This window comes from Coenobita brevimanus, chromosome 97 (assembly GCF_032717465.1).
Source record: "Coenobita brevimanus isolate Jiangsu-jjx chromosome 97, ASM3271746v2, whole genome shotgun sequence".
Classification (NCBI taxonomy): domain Eukaryota; kingdom Metazoa; phylum Arthropoda; class Malacostraca; order Decapoda; family Coenobitidae; genus Coenobita; species Coenobita brevimanus.
The window spans coordinates 39154777-39172988 of record NC_137050.1 but is presented as its reverse complement, the minus strand read 5'-3'; the positions used below and the strand labels follow the sequence as shown (position 1 = coordinate 39172988).

The 18212-nt window shown below is 39.3% G+C and overlaps 1 protein-coding gene across 1 annotated transcript in view; it reads right to left on the bottom strand.

The window, feature by feature from the left end:
* Window positions 1–17934, bottom strand: part of LOC145413660 (sialate:O-sulfotransferase 1-like) — a 36446-nt gene extending 18512 nt beyond the window's left edge. Inside the window, exons 1-4 of the mRNA XM_080283317.1 lie at window positions 17904–17934; window positions 17627–17677; window positions 16132–16225; window positions 9637–9773 (exon numbers count right to left, since the gene is read on the bottom strand). Of these exons, the coding sequence (XP_080139443.1) occupies window positions 9637–9773; window positions 16132–16225; window positions 17627–17677; window positions 17904–17934 (313 nt within the window). The remainder of the gene's footprint in view (window positions 1–9636; window positions 9774–16131; window positions 16226–17626; window positions 17678–17903) is intronic.
* Window positions 17935–18212: the final 278 nt, after the last annotated feature.

The window sequence follows — 18212 nt, the reverse complement described above, 5'->3', positions numbered from 1 at the left end:
TGGATGGATGATTTTTGTATGGAGGATAAGGGTTGCCACTTTTTTTTTTTTTTCCTGCCAGTAGCTGAACTGACTTTGACGGGAACTGTGAAGCTCCGTGTGAACAAGTGTACCTATCAGGTGGAGTCAAGATTCCGGGGGCTTGGCCGATGAATGAGTACGTGTGTGGCTCAATTCATTTTGCATTTTTTTTTATGCTAAGAAGAAGGGACCAAAGGCCATGAGCCCACACACTGTTCCTTCCAAGAGAAAAACAAAATACAAGAGGGAGCCAAATTCAAGATCCGATCATTTCGAAATAACTTGACACACTGCGTTTGAAAGACTGGAAATCATAGCTAGCAGGAAATACAAACAGAGGGAGACAGTTCCAGAGCTGACCTGTTACATAAATGCAGGACTGGGAGAAACGGTTAACTCTTGCAGTAGTGAGTTGGACAGAAAAGGGGTGACAGTTTGCTGCTAGACAGGTACTATGTGCCCGTTGTAGAGGTGGAGGGATGCAAGCAGACAGTTCAGAGGAGCAGTGACCATTGAAGTAGTGATAGAAAAGAGATAAAGATATAACAGTGCGACGAAGAGACAGAGGTTGAAGGGAGCAAGTAAGAGAAGGAGAGTTAATGAGATGAAAAGCTTCTGACTCTACCCTATTGAGAAGGGCTGTATGTGCAGAGCCTCCCCACACATGAGAGTTATACTTTACACAGGGGTAGATAAAACCCGTGTATAAAGTCAACAACTGTGCAGGGGTAAGGAAGGAACGGAGTCGGCTTAGCACACCCAATCTCTTGAAAGCAGATTTTATAAGAGATGTAATATGATCGTTACAACATAAGTCCCGAGTGAATGAAACCTCAAGCATGTTTAAGGATGATGAAGGATTAAGATGAATATTATTAAACATTAGTGGGTACTCCTGTGGAAGATTTTGTTGGGTTGATAGGTGTAAGAACTGAGTCTTTGATGCATTGAAAACAACAAGATTATTTTTACCCCAGTCAGAGATACGAGCCAAGTCAGACATTAGGTGTACCATAGCCTCATCCCTTGTTTGCTGAAGTAACTGCTGAAATGGACGTTGTGGGAACCGAATGGAAAGGTGAAGGGTGGAGTCATCAGCGTACGAGTGGATAGGGTTCAGCTTAGTAGGTCATTGATGAATAAAAGGAAGAGAGTTGGTGATAGGACAGAGCCCTGAGGAACACCACTGTTGATAGATCTAGGAGAAGAATGAAGGCCGTTTACAACAGTGGCTATAGAATGACCAGAAAGGAAGCTATAGATGAAGGGACAGATAGAAGGATAGAAACTGTAAGAGGGTAGTCTGGAAAACAAAGATTTGCACCAGACTTGATTGAAAGCCTTTGAGATGTCAAGTCCAATGGCAAAAGCTTTCTTCAAAGTCCCGAAAGGAGGATGACCAGGAATCTGAAAGGTAGGCGAGAGGATTGCCAGTGGAGCATACCTGATGGAACCCTATTGACGATCAGAAAGAAGGTTGTGATAGGAAAGATGCTTTAAATTATTTCTATTAAGAATTGACTCGAGAACTTTTGAGACACAGGATGTTAAAGCAATTGGACGATAGTTAGAGGGTTGCGAATGGTCATCCTTCTTTGGGACTGACTGAATGAGAGCAAACTTGCAGCAAGAGGGAAAGGTACGTGTTGATAGACAAAGGTAAAAGAGTTTACCAAGGCAGGGTGTCAGCACAGAAGCACAGTTCTTGAGGACAACAGGAGGGATTCCATCAGGCCCATATGTCTTGTCAGTATTGAGGCCTGTGATGGCAGAAAATACATCAGCTGAAGAAATTTTAAATTCAGCCATGAGAAAGTCTGAGGGGGGAAGTGATGGAGGAACAGCACCGGAATTGTCTAAGGTGGAATTGGAGGAGAGAGTCTGAGTGAAGAGATCTGCTTTATCAGTAGAAGAAATAGCTATAGAACCATCAGAGTAGAAAAGAGGAGGGAAGGATGATGAGGTAAAGTTGTGAGAAAGATTTTTGGCAAATTGCCAGAAGGAGTGGAAAAAATTCGAGTTGGAGAGTTGAGAGCATTTAGTATGGATGAAATTATTTTTAGCAGAGCAAAGAACAGACTTAGCACAATTCCGGGCAGAAACATCAAAATGATGTGATTCAGGGGGGGGTTGGCTCTGGTACCCTTTTTAGGCCCTCTTCTTGATATGGACAGCATTAGAACGAGCACAATAAAACCAAGGAGGTAATGTATGCTTCCATGTCCGAGAGAATAACCTCTGTAATGCGCAAGGCACACTCAGTTGGCTCCCGACTGTGGAAGCAATAATCATTCCTGGGAAAATCAAAGAAGTACTGCCTGAGGGCCTCCCAATCTGCAGCTCCAAAGTGCCACAGGCAATGTTTCTTTGGAGGGTCCACAGGCCATCCCGGAGTGATAGGACAGGTTAAGGTAATAAGGTTGTGATAAGAGAAGCCAAATGGAGAGGAAAGATGAACAGTGTAAGCAGAAGGATTAGTTGTAAGGAAGAGGTCAAGTATGTTGGAGCGGTCTGGGATATGGGTAGGGTGCTGTACAAGCTGCTCTAGGTCATTAACCCCTAACCCATGGGCCATCACTTTTGTGATGCTAACTACATAAGTACCATACCACAGGGCATCACTTTTGTGATTCAGGGATTTTTTAAATTGCCCGGGCTTTCAAGTGCGATCTTGTATCATCTATTAGTACTGCCAGTGTGTAGCTATAGGCAGCGCTGCTAATACCTCTAGAACTTGCATCCAGTGTTACCAATTTAGCTATTTTCTGGTGTTTGCCTCACCTCCCCACCTCCCCTCCCTTACCCCCTCCCCTGAATAGCTACAGCCAGGCCGCACAATGCAACTCCCTGCCGTTTTTTTCCATTTGCTTTTTCCATTGAAATGTGCCATATGCCCTATTCTCATACTAAGAAATATATACAGAAAAGGGAAAAGGTAATTATTACTGTCATTGGCCATGAAATAGCTAATTTATCACCTGGCAATACCCCACGTGCATTTGGTTGCTAATTTTCTATGTTCATTACCCATTGAAATATCCCTTATGACCTATTCTCGGACTAAAAAATATTTATAAAAAAAGGGAAAAGGATAAGTGATGCTTCCATCGACCTGGAAGTAGCTAATTTAACGTGCATTTAGAGCGCTGCTATCCCCAAGTGAGGGGCACAGCGCGGTCCAGCCATCCCTGTGGGTAAAGGGTTAAGGATAGAAAAGATGAAGGCTTGTTCACCAGGTGGATCAGTGAAAGGAGAGGAGAGCCAAAGGTGGTGGTGGTGAACACTGAAATCTCCTAGAATGGAGATTTCAGAGAAAGGAGAAATGGCTAGAATGTGTTCCATCGTAGAGGTAAGATACTCGAAGAATTTTTGATAGTCAATAGAATTAGGGGATATGTAAACAGTGCAGATATATTTAGTCAGAGAATGACAGGAAAGCCAAAGCCAGAGTGTAGAGAATTCGGAAGAATCGAATTCAGGAACACAAGAGCACGATAAGTCGTTGTGTATATATACACAACAGGCACCTTTGGCTTTGAAAAGTAGGAGGATACAGAGAAGGGTTTGCTATCAGTTGCCTCAGACAGTTGAGTCTCAGGAAGAGAAGATGAGACTTAGAGAAGATGTGGTGCTCAACAGAAAGAAAGTTAGAGGAATGATTGCGAATGTCACAGAAATGAAGAAGTGAGTCAGACAGTGGTTTCAGGCATCTCACTGGGTCGTCATCGGGAGAGGGGTGGATGGTGGGGGAATTTATGTTCCGGCCCCATGGGGACTCTGAGGCTTGATCATGAGATGCCATTTTGTTGAACTGTGAGTAAGAAGTGTAGAGTATAATATGCAGGTAGTTTCGTGTTGACATTAAGAGGAACTTGTACTGGAGAGGAAGTGTGGCCTAATCTCAGTGTTACTGAAACTCTTGAAAAAGTTCATCAAACGGGGATGGTCAGGAGCTACTCCTGAGGGCTAATGAAATGGAAGCTCCAGGTCATCCTGTCATCAGCTTACCTTCCACCTTTGGAGTACCACCCTGCTCGACTGGTCCTACAGTCTACTTCCAACCTATGGTTAGCCTGATGTGTGTGTGTGTGTGTGTGTGTGTGTGTGTGTGTGTGTGTGTGTGTGTGTGTGTGTGTGTGTGTGTGTGTGTTCTTACCTTACCTAATTGTATCTTTACAGGAATGAGTCAAGCTCGTACTGTCCCGTGTCTTAAACCATATTTATCGTATATATCCCTAAATTTGTGAATTGTTTTGGCACACACTATTTCATTCGGTAGTGCATTCCATTGATCAATTGCTCTGTTTGGGAAACTGAATTTCCTTACGTCTTTATCACCTCTCTTCTTATGCTGTTTTTTGCAGTGTCCTCTTGCTGATGCTTCCCCATATGTTAAGTAATCATTTATGTCTATTTTCAACTTCCCTGATATGCATTTATATAGCATTATCATGTCACCTCTTTTCCTTCTCTCCTGTAGTGTTGGTAGATTCAGTTTATTTAGTATTTCTTCGTAGCTTAGGTCCCTTAAGCTTGGTATCCATCTTGTAGCGGCCCTTTGAACTTTTTCAATCTTGTCTATGTGTTTTTTGAGATGAGGACTCCAGACTACTGATGCATACTCCAGGGTTGGTCTAATGAATGATGTTATTATCCTTCTTAGCATGTCTTCATTTATGTATGTGAATGCTATTCTCATATTCCAAGCAATGTATACATGTTTCGTATCTTCTCGCTGATGTGGTCAGCCGGAGATAGTCTGTTATTGATAATCACACTTAGGTCCTTCTCTCATTCTGATGTGTGTAGGGTTTTATTTCCTAACGTATAATCCCAATCAGGTCTTTTTCCACTTTTACCAAACTTGATTACATGACACTTGTCCACATTGAATTCCATTTGCCATGTACTACTCCATTCATGAAGTTTATTACTTCTTGTAGCTCTTTACAAGAGTCTGTGTTAGTAATTCTCCTTTGTATTTTTGCATCATCTGCAAACATATTCAGATAGCTCTCATTTCCAGTGTTACTGTTTACATCATTTATATACACTAAATACATGACTGGTGCCAGCACTGAACCCTGTGGTACTCCACTAGTCACTTCTTTCCATGATTAGTAGTTTCCCCTTAGTACTGTTCTCATTTCTCTTTTTATGAGAAAATCTTGCATCCAACAAAACAGCTTGCCTCGAATTCCTTCTTGATGGTACAGTTTCCATAAAAGTCTTTGGTGTGGTACTGTGTCATATGCTTTCTTGAAATCTAAATAGATACTGTCCACCCATCCTTCTCTTTCCTGTATTGTGTCTGTTACTCTGTCATAGTAGCTCAACAGTTTAGTAACACATGATTTTCCTTTTCTGAAACCAAACTGTCTTCCTGTTATCATACTGTGTTCTTCTAGATGATTTACCCAAGCTTTTCTTACAAGCTTTTCTAATACCTTGCTTACAACACTGGTCAGTGATACTGGTCGGTAGTTGAGTGGATTTTCTCTATTCCCTTTCTTGAATAAGGGGACAATATTTGCTTTCTTTCAAATATCAGGTAGTTAACCTTGACTCAAGGATTTCTTGAAAATTAAAAATAATGGTTTACTTAAGTCCTTTGCACATTCTCGTAGTATCCAACATGAAATTTCATCAGGACCGCCCGCTTTTCCTCTGTCTAATTTACTTAACTCCTGTATTACTTCTTCTGATATTTGTACATCTGGTAGTATGTGTGGACATGCATGTTCCACATAGTCCCTCTCAAAATTTTTTTCTTGCCTAGTAAATATTAGATCTAGCATTGAAGGTACATCGAGTCCTCTTTTTCTGGTGGTTTCCCTCACATGTTGCGTTAGGAAAAACTCTTGCACGAGATCCAGGAGCTTTTGGTCCCAACAGCTTTCTTGTCTAATTATGTCTAGAGTATTCCATTATATATTTGTATTAAAATGTCCAGTTAGTATAATTCTTTCCGATTTCTCTTCCATTTTATGTAGTAATGATCTTAAACTCTGAATTGCACTCTCTGCCAGGTCCTCATATTCGTCTCTTTCCCATGTGTTTGATCTGGGTGGCATGTAGAAATTGGCTACAATTACTTTCCCTTCAGATGTGTTGATCTCTACTGCACTCAGTTCTACTTATGATGGTATATCTAGTTTTATTTCATTGACTTTCAGATTTTTCTTAATTAATATTATAATTCCTCCTCCTTTTTTTAAGTTTCTGTCTCTTCTCCATATATTGTATTCCTCTAAGTTTAGTATGTCATTGGATATCCTTGGTGTTAATTTTGTCTCAGTTAGGCATATTATTTGTGGTTCATTTTCTCTGACATAATCATTCATCTCTAGTAATTTAGATACCATTCCATCCACATTTGAGTACATCAACTTTATCATCTTGTTTATATACTTGTCATGACATGGTTCTACTACCTTCCTCCTTTTTATTCCCTCCTGTTTGTGTACCACTTTCGTACCTGCAATGCTATTACTTTGTAAAAAAATTTGTTCTTCTCCTCCTCCGATCTTCCCTCATATTTGTTTTTGCTTCCTCCCTCTTCTCTTTCAGTAATTCCAGTTCCTCTTGTGTTAGGCATCTTTTTATCCATACATTTTTGGACTCCTCTTTTTCCATAAGATTCTTTGCATTTTTTAGTATCTCCTCCACAGTGTTTACACTCTGGAAAGTTACCTTTAGAGGTTTTGTCTTGCTTTTCTCGTATTTTCCTAACCTTTTGTCCTCTATATCTTTACTACAGATTTCCTCTGATACATCTTTCAGTAAGCTCATTACATTTGCCATCTCCTTTTTGTCTCTTGTGATCTAGTTTTTTACTTCTTCCTCTTCTATACCAGTGATTACTATAGATTTATTGATATCTACTGAATCTCTGACTAACTTTGGGTTGTTTTGGATTATTCTTTTCGCTTCCTATTTAATGCTTTTTTCCTCTACCCTTGTTTCTAAGTCTTTCTTTACTTTCACCATTTCAGCATACGTGGTTTCCACATAATTTTTGTAGCTTTGCACAGCTTCATTCACCTGTGTTATCTTCTCCTCAATATCACTGCTCTGGTCTATCAGACTGCTTACTTGCCTAATTGTCTCTGTATCATTTTTGAACTCTTCCATAATACTCTCGTGATTGACTAGTGTACTTGCCATTTCACTCATTTTCTTCCTAAGTGTACTTAATTCCACTGTTAGTTCACTGATGGTTATATCTTTCTTGTTGACCTCCCTTCCTAGTTTTTCTATTTCTTCCTTTTGCAAGTGCATCTGCTTCTTTATTTCATCAATTTTATTCTTGAAAGCCATCTCCAGTTTGTGTACACGTTCAACCAGTCTATTGTGAGTCTCCGTTTCAACCAGTTCTTGGTAGAAATCATCATCTTGCTTTCTACCTTTATCCCTTTTCTTTTCCAAATTTGCTTTACTAAAGTATGTGGCCATTTTGCAATACTAAAAGCACAGAGTACTTACATTCCCCAGGGCAGTTGTAGTCTAAACAAACCTCAGCTGACTGAGCGCATTCTTTCGCCACTCAGTTCTCTTTTCTTTGTGTGTGTGTGTGTGTGTGTGTGTGTGTGTGTGTGTGTGTGTGTGTGTGTGTGTGTGTGTGAAATGATAACTCAAACAGTTTTTATCCAGTCCTAAGCAAGTTTGTTTGAGTGGTAGAGGGATGGCCAAAGTGTTGACTCATTATTTTGAAATAAGAGGTCAAAGGTCAACGTCACAGAGGTAGGTGAAACGTTGATCTAGCAATTACTTTTTTTTTTTTTTTCGATTTAGCCCAAACTTGACAAAAAGGTTGAGGATACTGCAAGAATGAACGGGCTCGATTTTGAGTAGAGCCAGACAAAGGGCAAGATCACAGGGAAAGGTCAGAATTTGATGTATGCGCCTGTGTTTGAACAAAATAAGTATAGCAGCTTTTATATGATCTTAACAAAACTTTGTTGAAGGCTTAAGGACCAGCCAAAAGATTGGTGATCTGTTTTTGAAAGCAATCTGTCAAAAGTAAAGGTCACATGTCAAGGTCAGCTTCAACAGTTTTGATCCGATTTAAGCTAATCCTTGTGGAATGTTTCAAGGTAAGACACTGATAAAGTGATTTGATTTTGAGTACATTCCCTCATAGGTCATAGTCACAGAGAAAGGTGCAATGTTAAGGTCACGTCAAGGTCAGCTCAAATAATTTTGATCCGATTTGAACCAAACTTGGTGGAATTGGTATGCGTAAGGCAAGAATGAAAGTAATTCGATTTTGAGTGTAATGGGTGGAAGGATAAGGCCACAGGGCAAGGTCAAATGTTCGGCACACAGAGCAGTTGGTCGACGTGGGTACTACACAGTCTGAGTGCTCTTTCTAGTTTTTTCTGTTTTAAGTTTTTATTATGGGTCTGGCTCTGGCCTAACAGCCTATTCCCTTTATGTCCAGTACTTCTACGTGCCACACACATTCAACTTGTTGACAGATTTCTGTCCATGGTAGTTTTGTTTTTATAGACCCTGAAGTCGTTTGATCTTTGTAGCTCTGTTGTATCACCTCTGTACCCGACTCTGGTGTTCTAAACCACCACGCGTCCATCCAGTTTCTAGGTCAGCCTTGGTGAAAACGACTGGTAAGATGACGACTGAAGTTAATTTCTTTTCTGTCTTATTATTATTATAATTTTTTTAACTGACGACTGTAGTATATAATTTTTGTAACTGAATAATGAGATAGTGAGTGAAGGCTTAATTAACAAGTGAGTTAAAGATTTTGTTTAGTGATGGGTGTTGTAGAGGGATATTTTTATCTAGTGGCACCCATATAACCGGACAGCTCTGCTGCTCGGTTATTTAAACGTCTGTTAGCCTTCTTTCTATCATCCAAAAGGAGGAGGATGGACAGCAAGAGTAGGCCAGCTTCAGCCTGCAGTCCACCAGGCTCACATCCAGATAAGCCTGGCGTCAGGACACGAGCAACAACAACAACAATCTAAATGTGACTATTAACTTCATTAACTGGTAAAAGAAAAGACTAAATAGTTAGTTACTGATGGAGTTTATTTATTGGTGAATATATTTAATTACCTGGTGGCTGAAGGAGTTTGTTTACTGGTAGCTGAAGGAACTACTGTAATTAGCCGGTGATTGAAGATGTTCACTGGTACTAATGAGCGGAGGGACTTATTTCATTTTAACTTAGCCTAAAACTGCAATACTCTGTTTTGAATGCTCTGTTGTAACGGTAGATTAACACTTCAGAATAATGCTAATCACAAAGAAATACTGCGAATCAGATGCAGAGCCGTAGTATTTTTTTTTTTTTTTTTTTTTTTGTCTCTGAGCTAGGTGAAATAACCTACAAAAGATGAAAATCTGGGTCAAGTTAAAGTGAAAAGAGTGTGGTTAGCTGGTGACTAAAGGAGCTGATTGGTAAGTAAACGATTTACTGGTGGTGACTGTGGAATTAATTAGCAGTTGACAGAAAGTTTTATTTTTACTACTTTAGAGATTGGAGGATAAAATTGCAGTTGACTGAAGGAACTAACATATTAGTGAGTGTGTGTGTGTGTGTGTGTGTGTGTGTGTGTGTGTGTGTGTGTGTGTGTGTGTGTGTCCCACCTGCCTTCCTAAGGGACGCGGCATTATAAATGGCTCCAGTGAATACCCCAGTGGCAGCCTCCAGCAAGTAACGGGTCCAGGTGTTGCCGGAACGTGGGTAGGAAACCAGGCGCACACGAGGAAGACCACGAGCAAACCTGTAATATATCCATATAAAAGCAGGGGGTCCCATTCTGCCTCAGACCTGGTCCGGGTGCAGGTCTACCACTCTACAAAATCACTTGGTTACGCGTGATTCATAGATCGTAATAAAATAAAATAAAACGTGAAAATGTCCCGAGCGCTACAGTATATTCTCATCTTCAGAGGAGAACAGATTAATTACCGGTATCTTCCCTGAAGACTTAAATACAAGAAAGCACTCAGAACATTTTCGTATTCCTCGTCACCTTTTTGGGGGGAATATCATCTTATCTGTTATATATATATATATATATATATATATATATATATATATATATGCATGCAGAGAGAGAGAGAGAGAGAGAGAGAGGTTCATTTGTTTCAACAAAAGTATCAATTATAGAGATTGGACAGTGTCGAAACATGGGAACTAGATCAAGATGGTACGCTAAATGCATACAATATATAACTTTATCCCTATATCTTTTCTAGTTCTTTGTTACAATGACCTACTCTTATGCACTGCAAGTCGGAGGAATACTTACACCATATCATCGTACATTCCTCTTTGAGTAATTTTTTCATAAATAATTTTCATTCCTTAATGACAAACTGTGGGGGGGGGGGGGGAATGTGAGAATGAGGTTACTGTACTGTACCTGTGCACTTACTACCTTGATGTAGTCCCTATGGTTGTTGGCACAGCATCATTCCTAAATCCGCATACATTTTACGGAATGCTTTTTATACTTGTTTTGCTGCTCAGTAAGTGAAGGCAGGTTTATGAATTGTTACCCAAAAAATTATATATATATGTACATACATACATATATATATATATATATATATATATATATATATATATATATATATATATATATATATATATATATATATGTACCTGTATATATATATATGCCGTCAATGAGTGGAAACTTGTGAACAATGGGATGTAGGTAGGCAGCCTCTGGAGCACATAGGAAGTTAGGCAGGCACTACGTTAGGTATTGTAGGTTGGTAGGTAGGAACGCACACTGGTAAGGAGGTAGGTAGATAGGCACTGTGGTATATATTTAGGTGGATGCAGCGATAGGTAAGTATATGCAGGCAAATAAGCATTGATAGGTCAGTAGGTAGGCCTGTGGCACGTACTTTATATTGGAATGTGCTGTAGGCAGGATTGTAGACTGATACTATGGGACATTTTGTATTTTCATCGCCTGCCTTTTGCAAGGCGGAGCAATAATGTTTTTGCCCACGTCTGTGTGTGTGTGTGTGTGTGTGTGTGTGTGTGTGTGTGTGTGTGTGTGTGTGTGTGTGTGTGTGTGTGTGTGTGTGTGTGTGTGTGTGTGTGTGTGTGTGTGTGTGTGTGTGTGTGTGTGTGTGTGTGTGTGTGTGTGTGTGTGTGTGTGTGTGCGTGTGCGTGCGTGCGTGCGTGCATGTGTGTGTTCTTACCTAATTGTTCTTACCTAATTGTATCTTTACAGGAATGAGTCAAGCTCGTATTGTCCCGTGTCTTAAACCATATTTATCGTACATATCCTTAAATTTGTGAATTGTTTTGGCACACACTATTTCATTCGGTAGTGCATTCCATTGATCAATTGCTCTGTTTGGGAAACTGAATTTCCTTACGTCTTTATCGCCTCTCTTCTTATGCAGTTTTTTGCAGTGTCCTCTTGCTGATGCTTCTCCATATGTTAAGTAATCATTTATGTCTATTTTCTCCTTCCCTGATATGCACTTATATAGCATTATCATGTCACCTCTTTTCCTTCTTTCCTGTAGTGTTGGTAGATTCAGTTTATTTAGTCTTTGTTCATAGCTTAGGTCCCTTAAGCTTGGTATCCATCTTGTAGCGGCCCTTTGAACTTTTCAATCTTGTCTATGTGTTTTATGAGATGAGGACTCCAGACTACTGATGCATATTCCAGGGTTGGTCTAATGAATGATGTTATTATCCTTCTTAGCATGTCTTCATTTATGTATGTGAATGCTATTCTCATATTTGCAAGCAATGTATACATGTTCCGTACCTTCTCGCTGATGTGGTCAGCCGGAGATAGTCTGTTATTGATAATCACACCTAGGTCTTTCTTTCTTTCTGATGTGTATAGGGTTTTATTTCCTAACTTATAATCTCAATCAGGTCTTTTTCTACTTTTACCAAACTTGATTACATGACACTTGTCCACATTGAATTCCATTTGCCATGTACTATTCCATTCATGAAGTTTATTTAATTCTTCTTGTAGCTCTTTACAAGAGTCTGTGTTAGTAATTCTCATTTGTATTTTTGCATCATCTGCAAACATATTCAGATAGCTTTCATTTCCAGTGTTACTGTTTATATCATTTATATACACTAAAAACATGATTGGTGCCAGCACTGAACCCTGTGGTACTCCACTAGTCACTTCTTTCCATGATGAGTAGTTTCCTCTTAGTACTGTTCTCATTTCTCTTTTTATGAGAAAGTCTTGCATCCAACAAAACAGTTTGCCTCGAATTCCTCCTTGATGGTACAGTTTCCATAAAAGTCTTTGGTGTGGTACTGTGTCAAAAGCTTTCTTGAAATCTAAATAGGTACTGTCCACCCATCCTTCCCTTTCCTGTATTGTGTTTGTTACTCTGTCATAGTAGCTCAACAGATTAGTAACACATGATTTTCCTTTTCTGAAACCAAACTGTCTTTCTGTTATCATACTGTGTTCTTCTAGATGATTTACCCAAGCTTTTCTTATAAGCTTTTCTAATACCTTGCTTACAACACTGGTCAGGGATACTGGTCGGTAGTAGAGTGGATTTTGTCTATTTCCTTTCCTGAATAAGGAGACAATATTTGCTTTTTTTTCCAAATATCAGGTAGTTTACCTTGACTCAAGGATTACTTGAAAATTAAAAATAATGGTTTACTTAACTCCTTTGCACATTCTCGTAGTACCCAACATGAAATTTCATCAGGACCACTTGCTTTTCCTCTGTCTAATCTACTGAACTCCTCCTGTATTACTTTTTCTGCTATTTGTATATCTGGTAGTATGTGTGGACATGCATGTTCCACATAATGTGTGTGTGTGTGTGTGTGTGTGTGTGTGTGTGTGTGTGTGTGTGTGTGTGTGTGTGTGTGTGTGTGTGTGTGTACCTGTTACCATTATATCTCATGAACGGCTTGAACTATCAACATGAAACCTTCAGGATATCAAGATATGGCCAAAATCTTTGACGAGTTTGAGAATGGGCACTCGAGGCCAAGGTCAAAGTCACCAAAATGGCTGCTAAAGGTCAAATGGTTTCTTCAATATGGATTGGCTTTTTGTAAAACGCGGTGACTTAATTCCGTAGTGTTTTGAGAATTTTCTTCACGTTTGGTTTGTAAGTAGCTTGTAACTTGGCTAACAGCATATTCTGGAGGGTAATTACCATTCGGCTCCCGAATGCTTTTCTTTCATTATTCAGATTATTTATCGTTCTTTATTATCCCAAAGACTCAGGGGAACGTTGCGCTGATGGTGAAGCTGGAATGGGTATAACAAAACCTGATGAGACACTGGCACAAACGATACGAAATTGGCAACCTTATAAAAGCAGTATTTACGAAGTTTAAAAAAAAAAAAAAAAAAAAGTAACAAACGCAGTAGAGTGTGGAACACACAAAAATGTCCGTGTGCACTAAACATGAGGCATAAGAGAATGCAATGATCATCACAGTAACTTATAACACTATGTAGAGAACACAGACATGTCATTAGTATATGTGAAAAAAATCATGTGCCATGCAATGACAAGTTCAAGAAATCGGGATCGGGGGTAAAAATGCCTCTCCAACATCAGGGTGAGTGATAAAACAGTACAATACCCAGTAAACAGCAATCCAGGGGGTCTAAAGGAAGCGATGATAGGGCAGGTAACAATACGATGAGAATAAGTCTGGCATGGAGCGTTACAAAACTTGCAGGTCATGGTAATCGCTATCAGTATTTCTGTTTTTTATATTCGATATTACAAGCGAGTGATTGATATTTTACTCTCAGTTGTGTCTGGACATTGTTATGGGGGTGTATAGTACGGTGCACTCTTAACCCTTAATTAAGCACAGAAAGGGATAAGGTAAAGCTTGCAAGAAAACTAACTTAACTTTACTGTTCACTATAACATACACAACCAAACAAGAAACCAGGGTCCATTTTACAAAAAGGAGGATTCATATAGGCCTCAGGATACAAATATAAAACAAGTTATTTCTTACCTAACCAGAATACACTCAGTGGAGGCTAAGTACTCACAAAGCTCGAGGAGACATGGAGACTTCTGAGGTTAAATCCAGATATAAATCACACGCTAGTGTAATTGGAGGAGTGAACCAAAAATGGGAAATGGTACACAAATAGTGTGTTTTGTAATCAAAGTCACGTATTGAGTAGTTTTGAGGAAAAGTGCAACACCATGTGACAAAAGTGTAACGTGACAGTAAAGGGGACAAAATGTGTACAAAATGTGTGTACAAAAAAGGAGAAAAATGTGTACAGGGATGTGTGTACAAAATGAGACAAAAATGTTTCTCTTCACATTTTCCTGGAGCTTATAAAGGTGACTTACTCCGCCTTTCTCAGCTAATTAACCACTAGGCTGTCTTAAAAATAATCTCTGTCCATACAGAAACAACAGAGGCACCTGCTACCAAGGGGAGCCAATGGTGAAGTTACATAAATTACACAAGACCAGTGTCGTGCCATTAAGAAGGCAGAGCAAATGTTATTTAGGCTTCTATTGGCAAATACTCTCTTTTAGCTCCTCCCACGCTATAAGCTACACCCACATTTCAAGGACAAGAGGGATTTTCTGCGTAATTTGTGAGTAAAACATCTGGTGTGTTATCAGCCCACTGACTGCTAAGTAAATGCAGCTGGGGATGAGAGTTACCCTTTACAGGCAGTAAAACAGATAAGAGAAAAGCTTTAATGTTCTTAACGGCTCGCTTCTCTCTCCATTCATTATCGTCTTATCTTCTATTTCACCCATTCGCTACTGGGGTAACTACGCCAGTGACATGAGCGGCCCCGCCTGACCTTTCCCAACCCAGCCCTGTCTGACTTGATTGTCACGCTAAGCAGAAGCTAATAACTTTACTCCTATGTGAAGTAAAGCTGAAATTCTTTCTGCATACAATACATACATTCATTTATTAAATTTTGTTCTCAACTACAAATTAACCCATAAAGGCATTGGAACTCTGTGGAATCTCGAGTTTTCCAAGGGAGTGTTCGGCTTTATTCGGTGAACGCTTCAAGTACGAAATTAAATTTAAAAAGATTTCCTGTCGTAACGCTGTGTTTTTTGGCATCAACTCTAGCAACTGAATATCGGAGATTCCTCCTGTAATTTGAAATCAGAAGGAAACTATGATAACATGGCGCTCGCTCACTCGTCACGTGCTCACAGAGTGCACTATACTGGTTTATAACTCTGTACAAGCCCTAGCACTCTGGAAACGTTGTCACAGCTGCCCTGATTAAAAAAAGAAAAAAGAAAAGAACACTGACTCATCTATTGTTACAGAAAACATACCGCCTGTGAGCTGAGACTCTCTTAATATACTGTAGCACATTTTAAAGTTTTCTGATTTTGTGTGCATATTTCAGTACACATATTGATGCTCTGGGACCATTGTTGACTTGAACATTGTTGACCTGACCTTGCCATTTTTAATCTGACCTGATCATTCTTGACCTATCTGATCTAGCCTGGTCATTCTTAACCTAACCCGACCTGATCATTCTTAATCTAACCCGACCTGATCATTTTTAACTAATCTAACCTGATCATTTTTAACCTAACCTGACCTGATCATTTTTAACCTAACCTGACCTGATCATTCTTAACCTAATCTGACATGATCATTCTTAACCTAAGCTGACCTAATCATTCTTAACCTAACCTGACCTGATCATTCTTAACCCAACATGACCTAATCATTTTTAAGTTAACCTAATTTGGCCATTATTCACCTGGCGTTATCTGACCATTTTTGACCTCGCAGCTATTCTTGACCCAGCCATTATTGACTTCTCCCGGCCTAACCACACATGACCACTCCTCACATAACCTGACCATCCTTAGATCCTATACTGCAGTGACTTTTGTCATCTATATAATCTTGCCTGTCGGTGGCTGAAATAAAAACATGAAGTTCTTAATTTTCTGCTTAAACGCTAATGGCGACAGTTTTTTTTTTTTTTTTTTTTTTTATAGTACTGGTGCCATAAGCTTCTCTTCGGCATTGTAAAAACGTTTTTCGTTTGTCATAATAAAATTATATATAGATATTTGGCAGCCGCATTGTTAACCTGCCCCCCACTGACTTGACTTTACCTGGTGGTGTAGTTAAGGCACTCACTCCCCGGCGGGTCATCCTTCCACGGAGACCAAGCTTTCCTGCTGGGGTCCAGGGACAGGTGGCCTGACTCTGGAGGGTTAAGGAAGAACAAAAACGATAAATGTAAATGATGCCAGATAAAGAAACTGGTCCAAAAAAAAGTGAGAAGATGGTGATCATTTACACTAGCTTTGTTTTAATAAGACATGATTAAGCTCTGTATCGCGCTCGCACGCACGCGCGCGTGCGTGCGTGCGTGCGTGCGTGCGTGCGTGTGTGTGTGTGTGTGTGTGTGTGTGTGTGTGTGTGTGTGTGTGTGTGTGTGTGTGTGTGTGTGTGTGTGTGTGTTTTAGAGTGAGTAAGGGGCGTATACAGTAAAATGTAAAAAAATAGTGAAAGATACAGTCCTTACAAAATTTCATGTCCACAACAACGAGGCGCATATAAGTGTCAGAACATACGTGCTTTCGTCGTGGTGTCTCTTTTTATGCAGTAAGGCAGCCAGATGAGGAGCAGAGAGGATATTTGGAATACACAGAAAAAAAAAAAAAACTCCTTCGGTATCCCAAGTGAGGTAATAGTGACCCAAGGCTAGGCTAACACAGCCCAATAGGATAGACCACCGACCTACAGTATGCCTCTGGTAGCATTAGTTGATTGAAAAACAAAAACTTACAATTGCCTTCCGGGGATTGATGGGCACAGCACATGACCTTCAGACTGATCATGGTTTTCAAAGTCAAAAATAAAAACTGTCAACATGATAATCCGCCACTAAATCAACGACTGAAAATTAGTTATTACATTAAAGTATCCTGCGCTGGCAATCAGTTTATGTCAAATACATTTCTTTAAAAACAGAGTATATTCTAATATCAGAATGATTTTAACATAATATGAAGCATTAATTAAAAGGACTTTAGCATGAACTTTTCAGCTCTTGGAGTCTGTTGTATGAAGTGAAATATATTTGTTCCATTTTGTCATCGTAGCCAAAGTAAAAAACGGACGAAATTTTGAGAATTTTGTAGATAACATCACATTTTTATTGATTTATTTTATTTTTTACTATGAAAGATGTGTGTTCCAGTGTGTGTGCATTAAGCGAAAAACGTATTAGTAAACAAATAGTAAATACCTTCATAATGATTTCAAACTTTCTGACAAAGTTGACAGAGTTGCCAGAGATTTGTGAGCACTTATCTACCCCCTCCCCCCCTCTTTTTCTTGTACTATCATGTGAACTTTGCTTGTGCTGAAATTTTTTTTATAAGCATTTGTTCTGTGAGCATATATATATATATATATATATATATATATATATATATATATATATATATATATATATGTTTATCTTAGACCTGAAGCGGCATAAAGGTACTGTTAATGTGTGGGAGAGCAGCTTTGAACAGTATCAAAGTTTGTCTTAGCACAACACTTACCTCATTTAAACCTATCGTTCTCAATTTACCAAACTAGCTGTGAGCTCACCCAGTGTTTGGTTGATGGTCCCGTGTAGAATCCCTCTCAGCTTCTCGATACCTGAAGCATTACAAGTAGGTTTATTAAGAAGCATGGCACAGATAACCCAGTGAAACTTGACGCATGTCACTTTAATTAATCCTGTTGCTGGCATACTACTGGCAACAATAAAGCAAGGACTATTAAGCATACAGCAGTAGATGCTCGTTCTCACAAGCAAAGTAGATTTGGAAAAAAAAAGTATGACTAAGCATATCACAGTAAAAAAAAAAAAAAAAAACTGTACGCCTGAAGTTCTTATTGAAGTATGTAACCATAGTCTTACTGTATATATCAACAGTTAAATGCAAATGAAGATGAATTATGTTTTTGCGGCATATCTTGTAGAAATTGCCTAAAACCTGTACGGCACAAGGAGGAGGAGGAGGAGGAGGAGGAGGAGGTGAATGAAGGGCAGGAAGTTAGAGGGGAGGCCACAACTGTCAAAGAAGTTAACGCATTTTTATTTATGTAATATTCTTGCTACCAGCAAGCCATTTTAATCAACCTACGAGAGAACCCCTATAATGAAGCGGTTAATGAAGGTAATAACCAA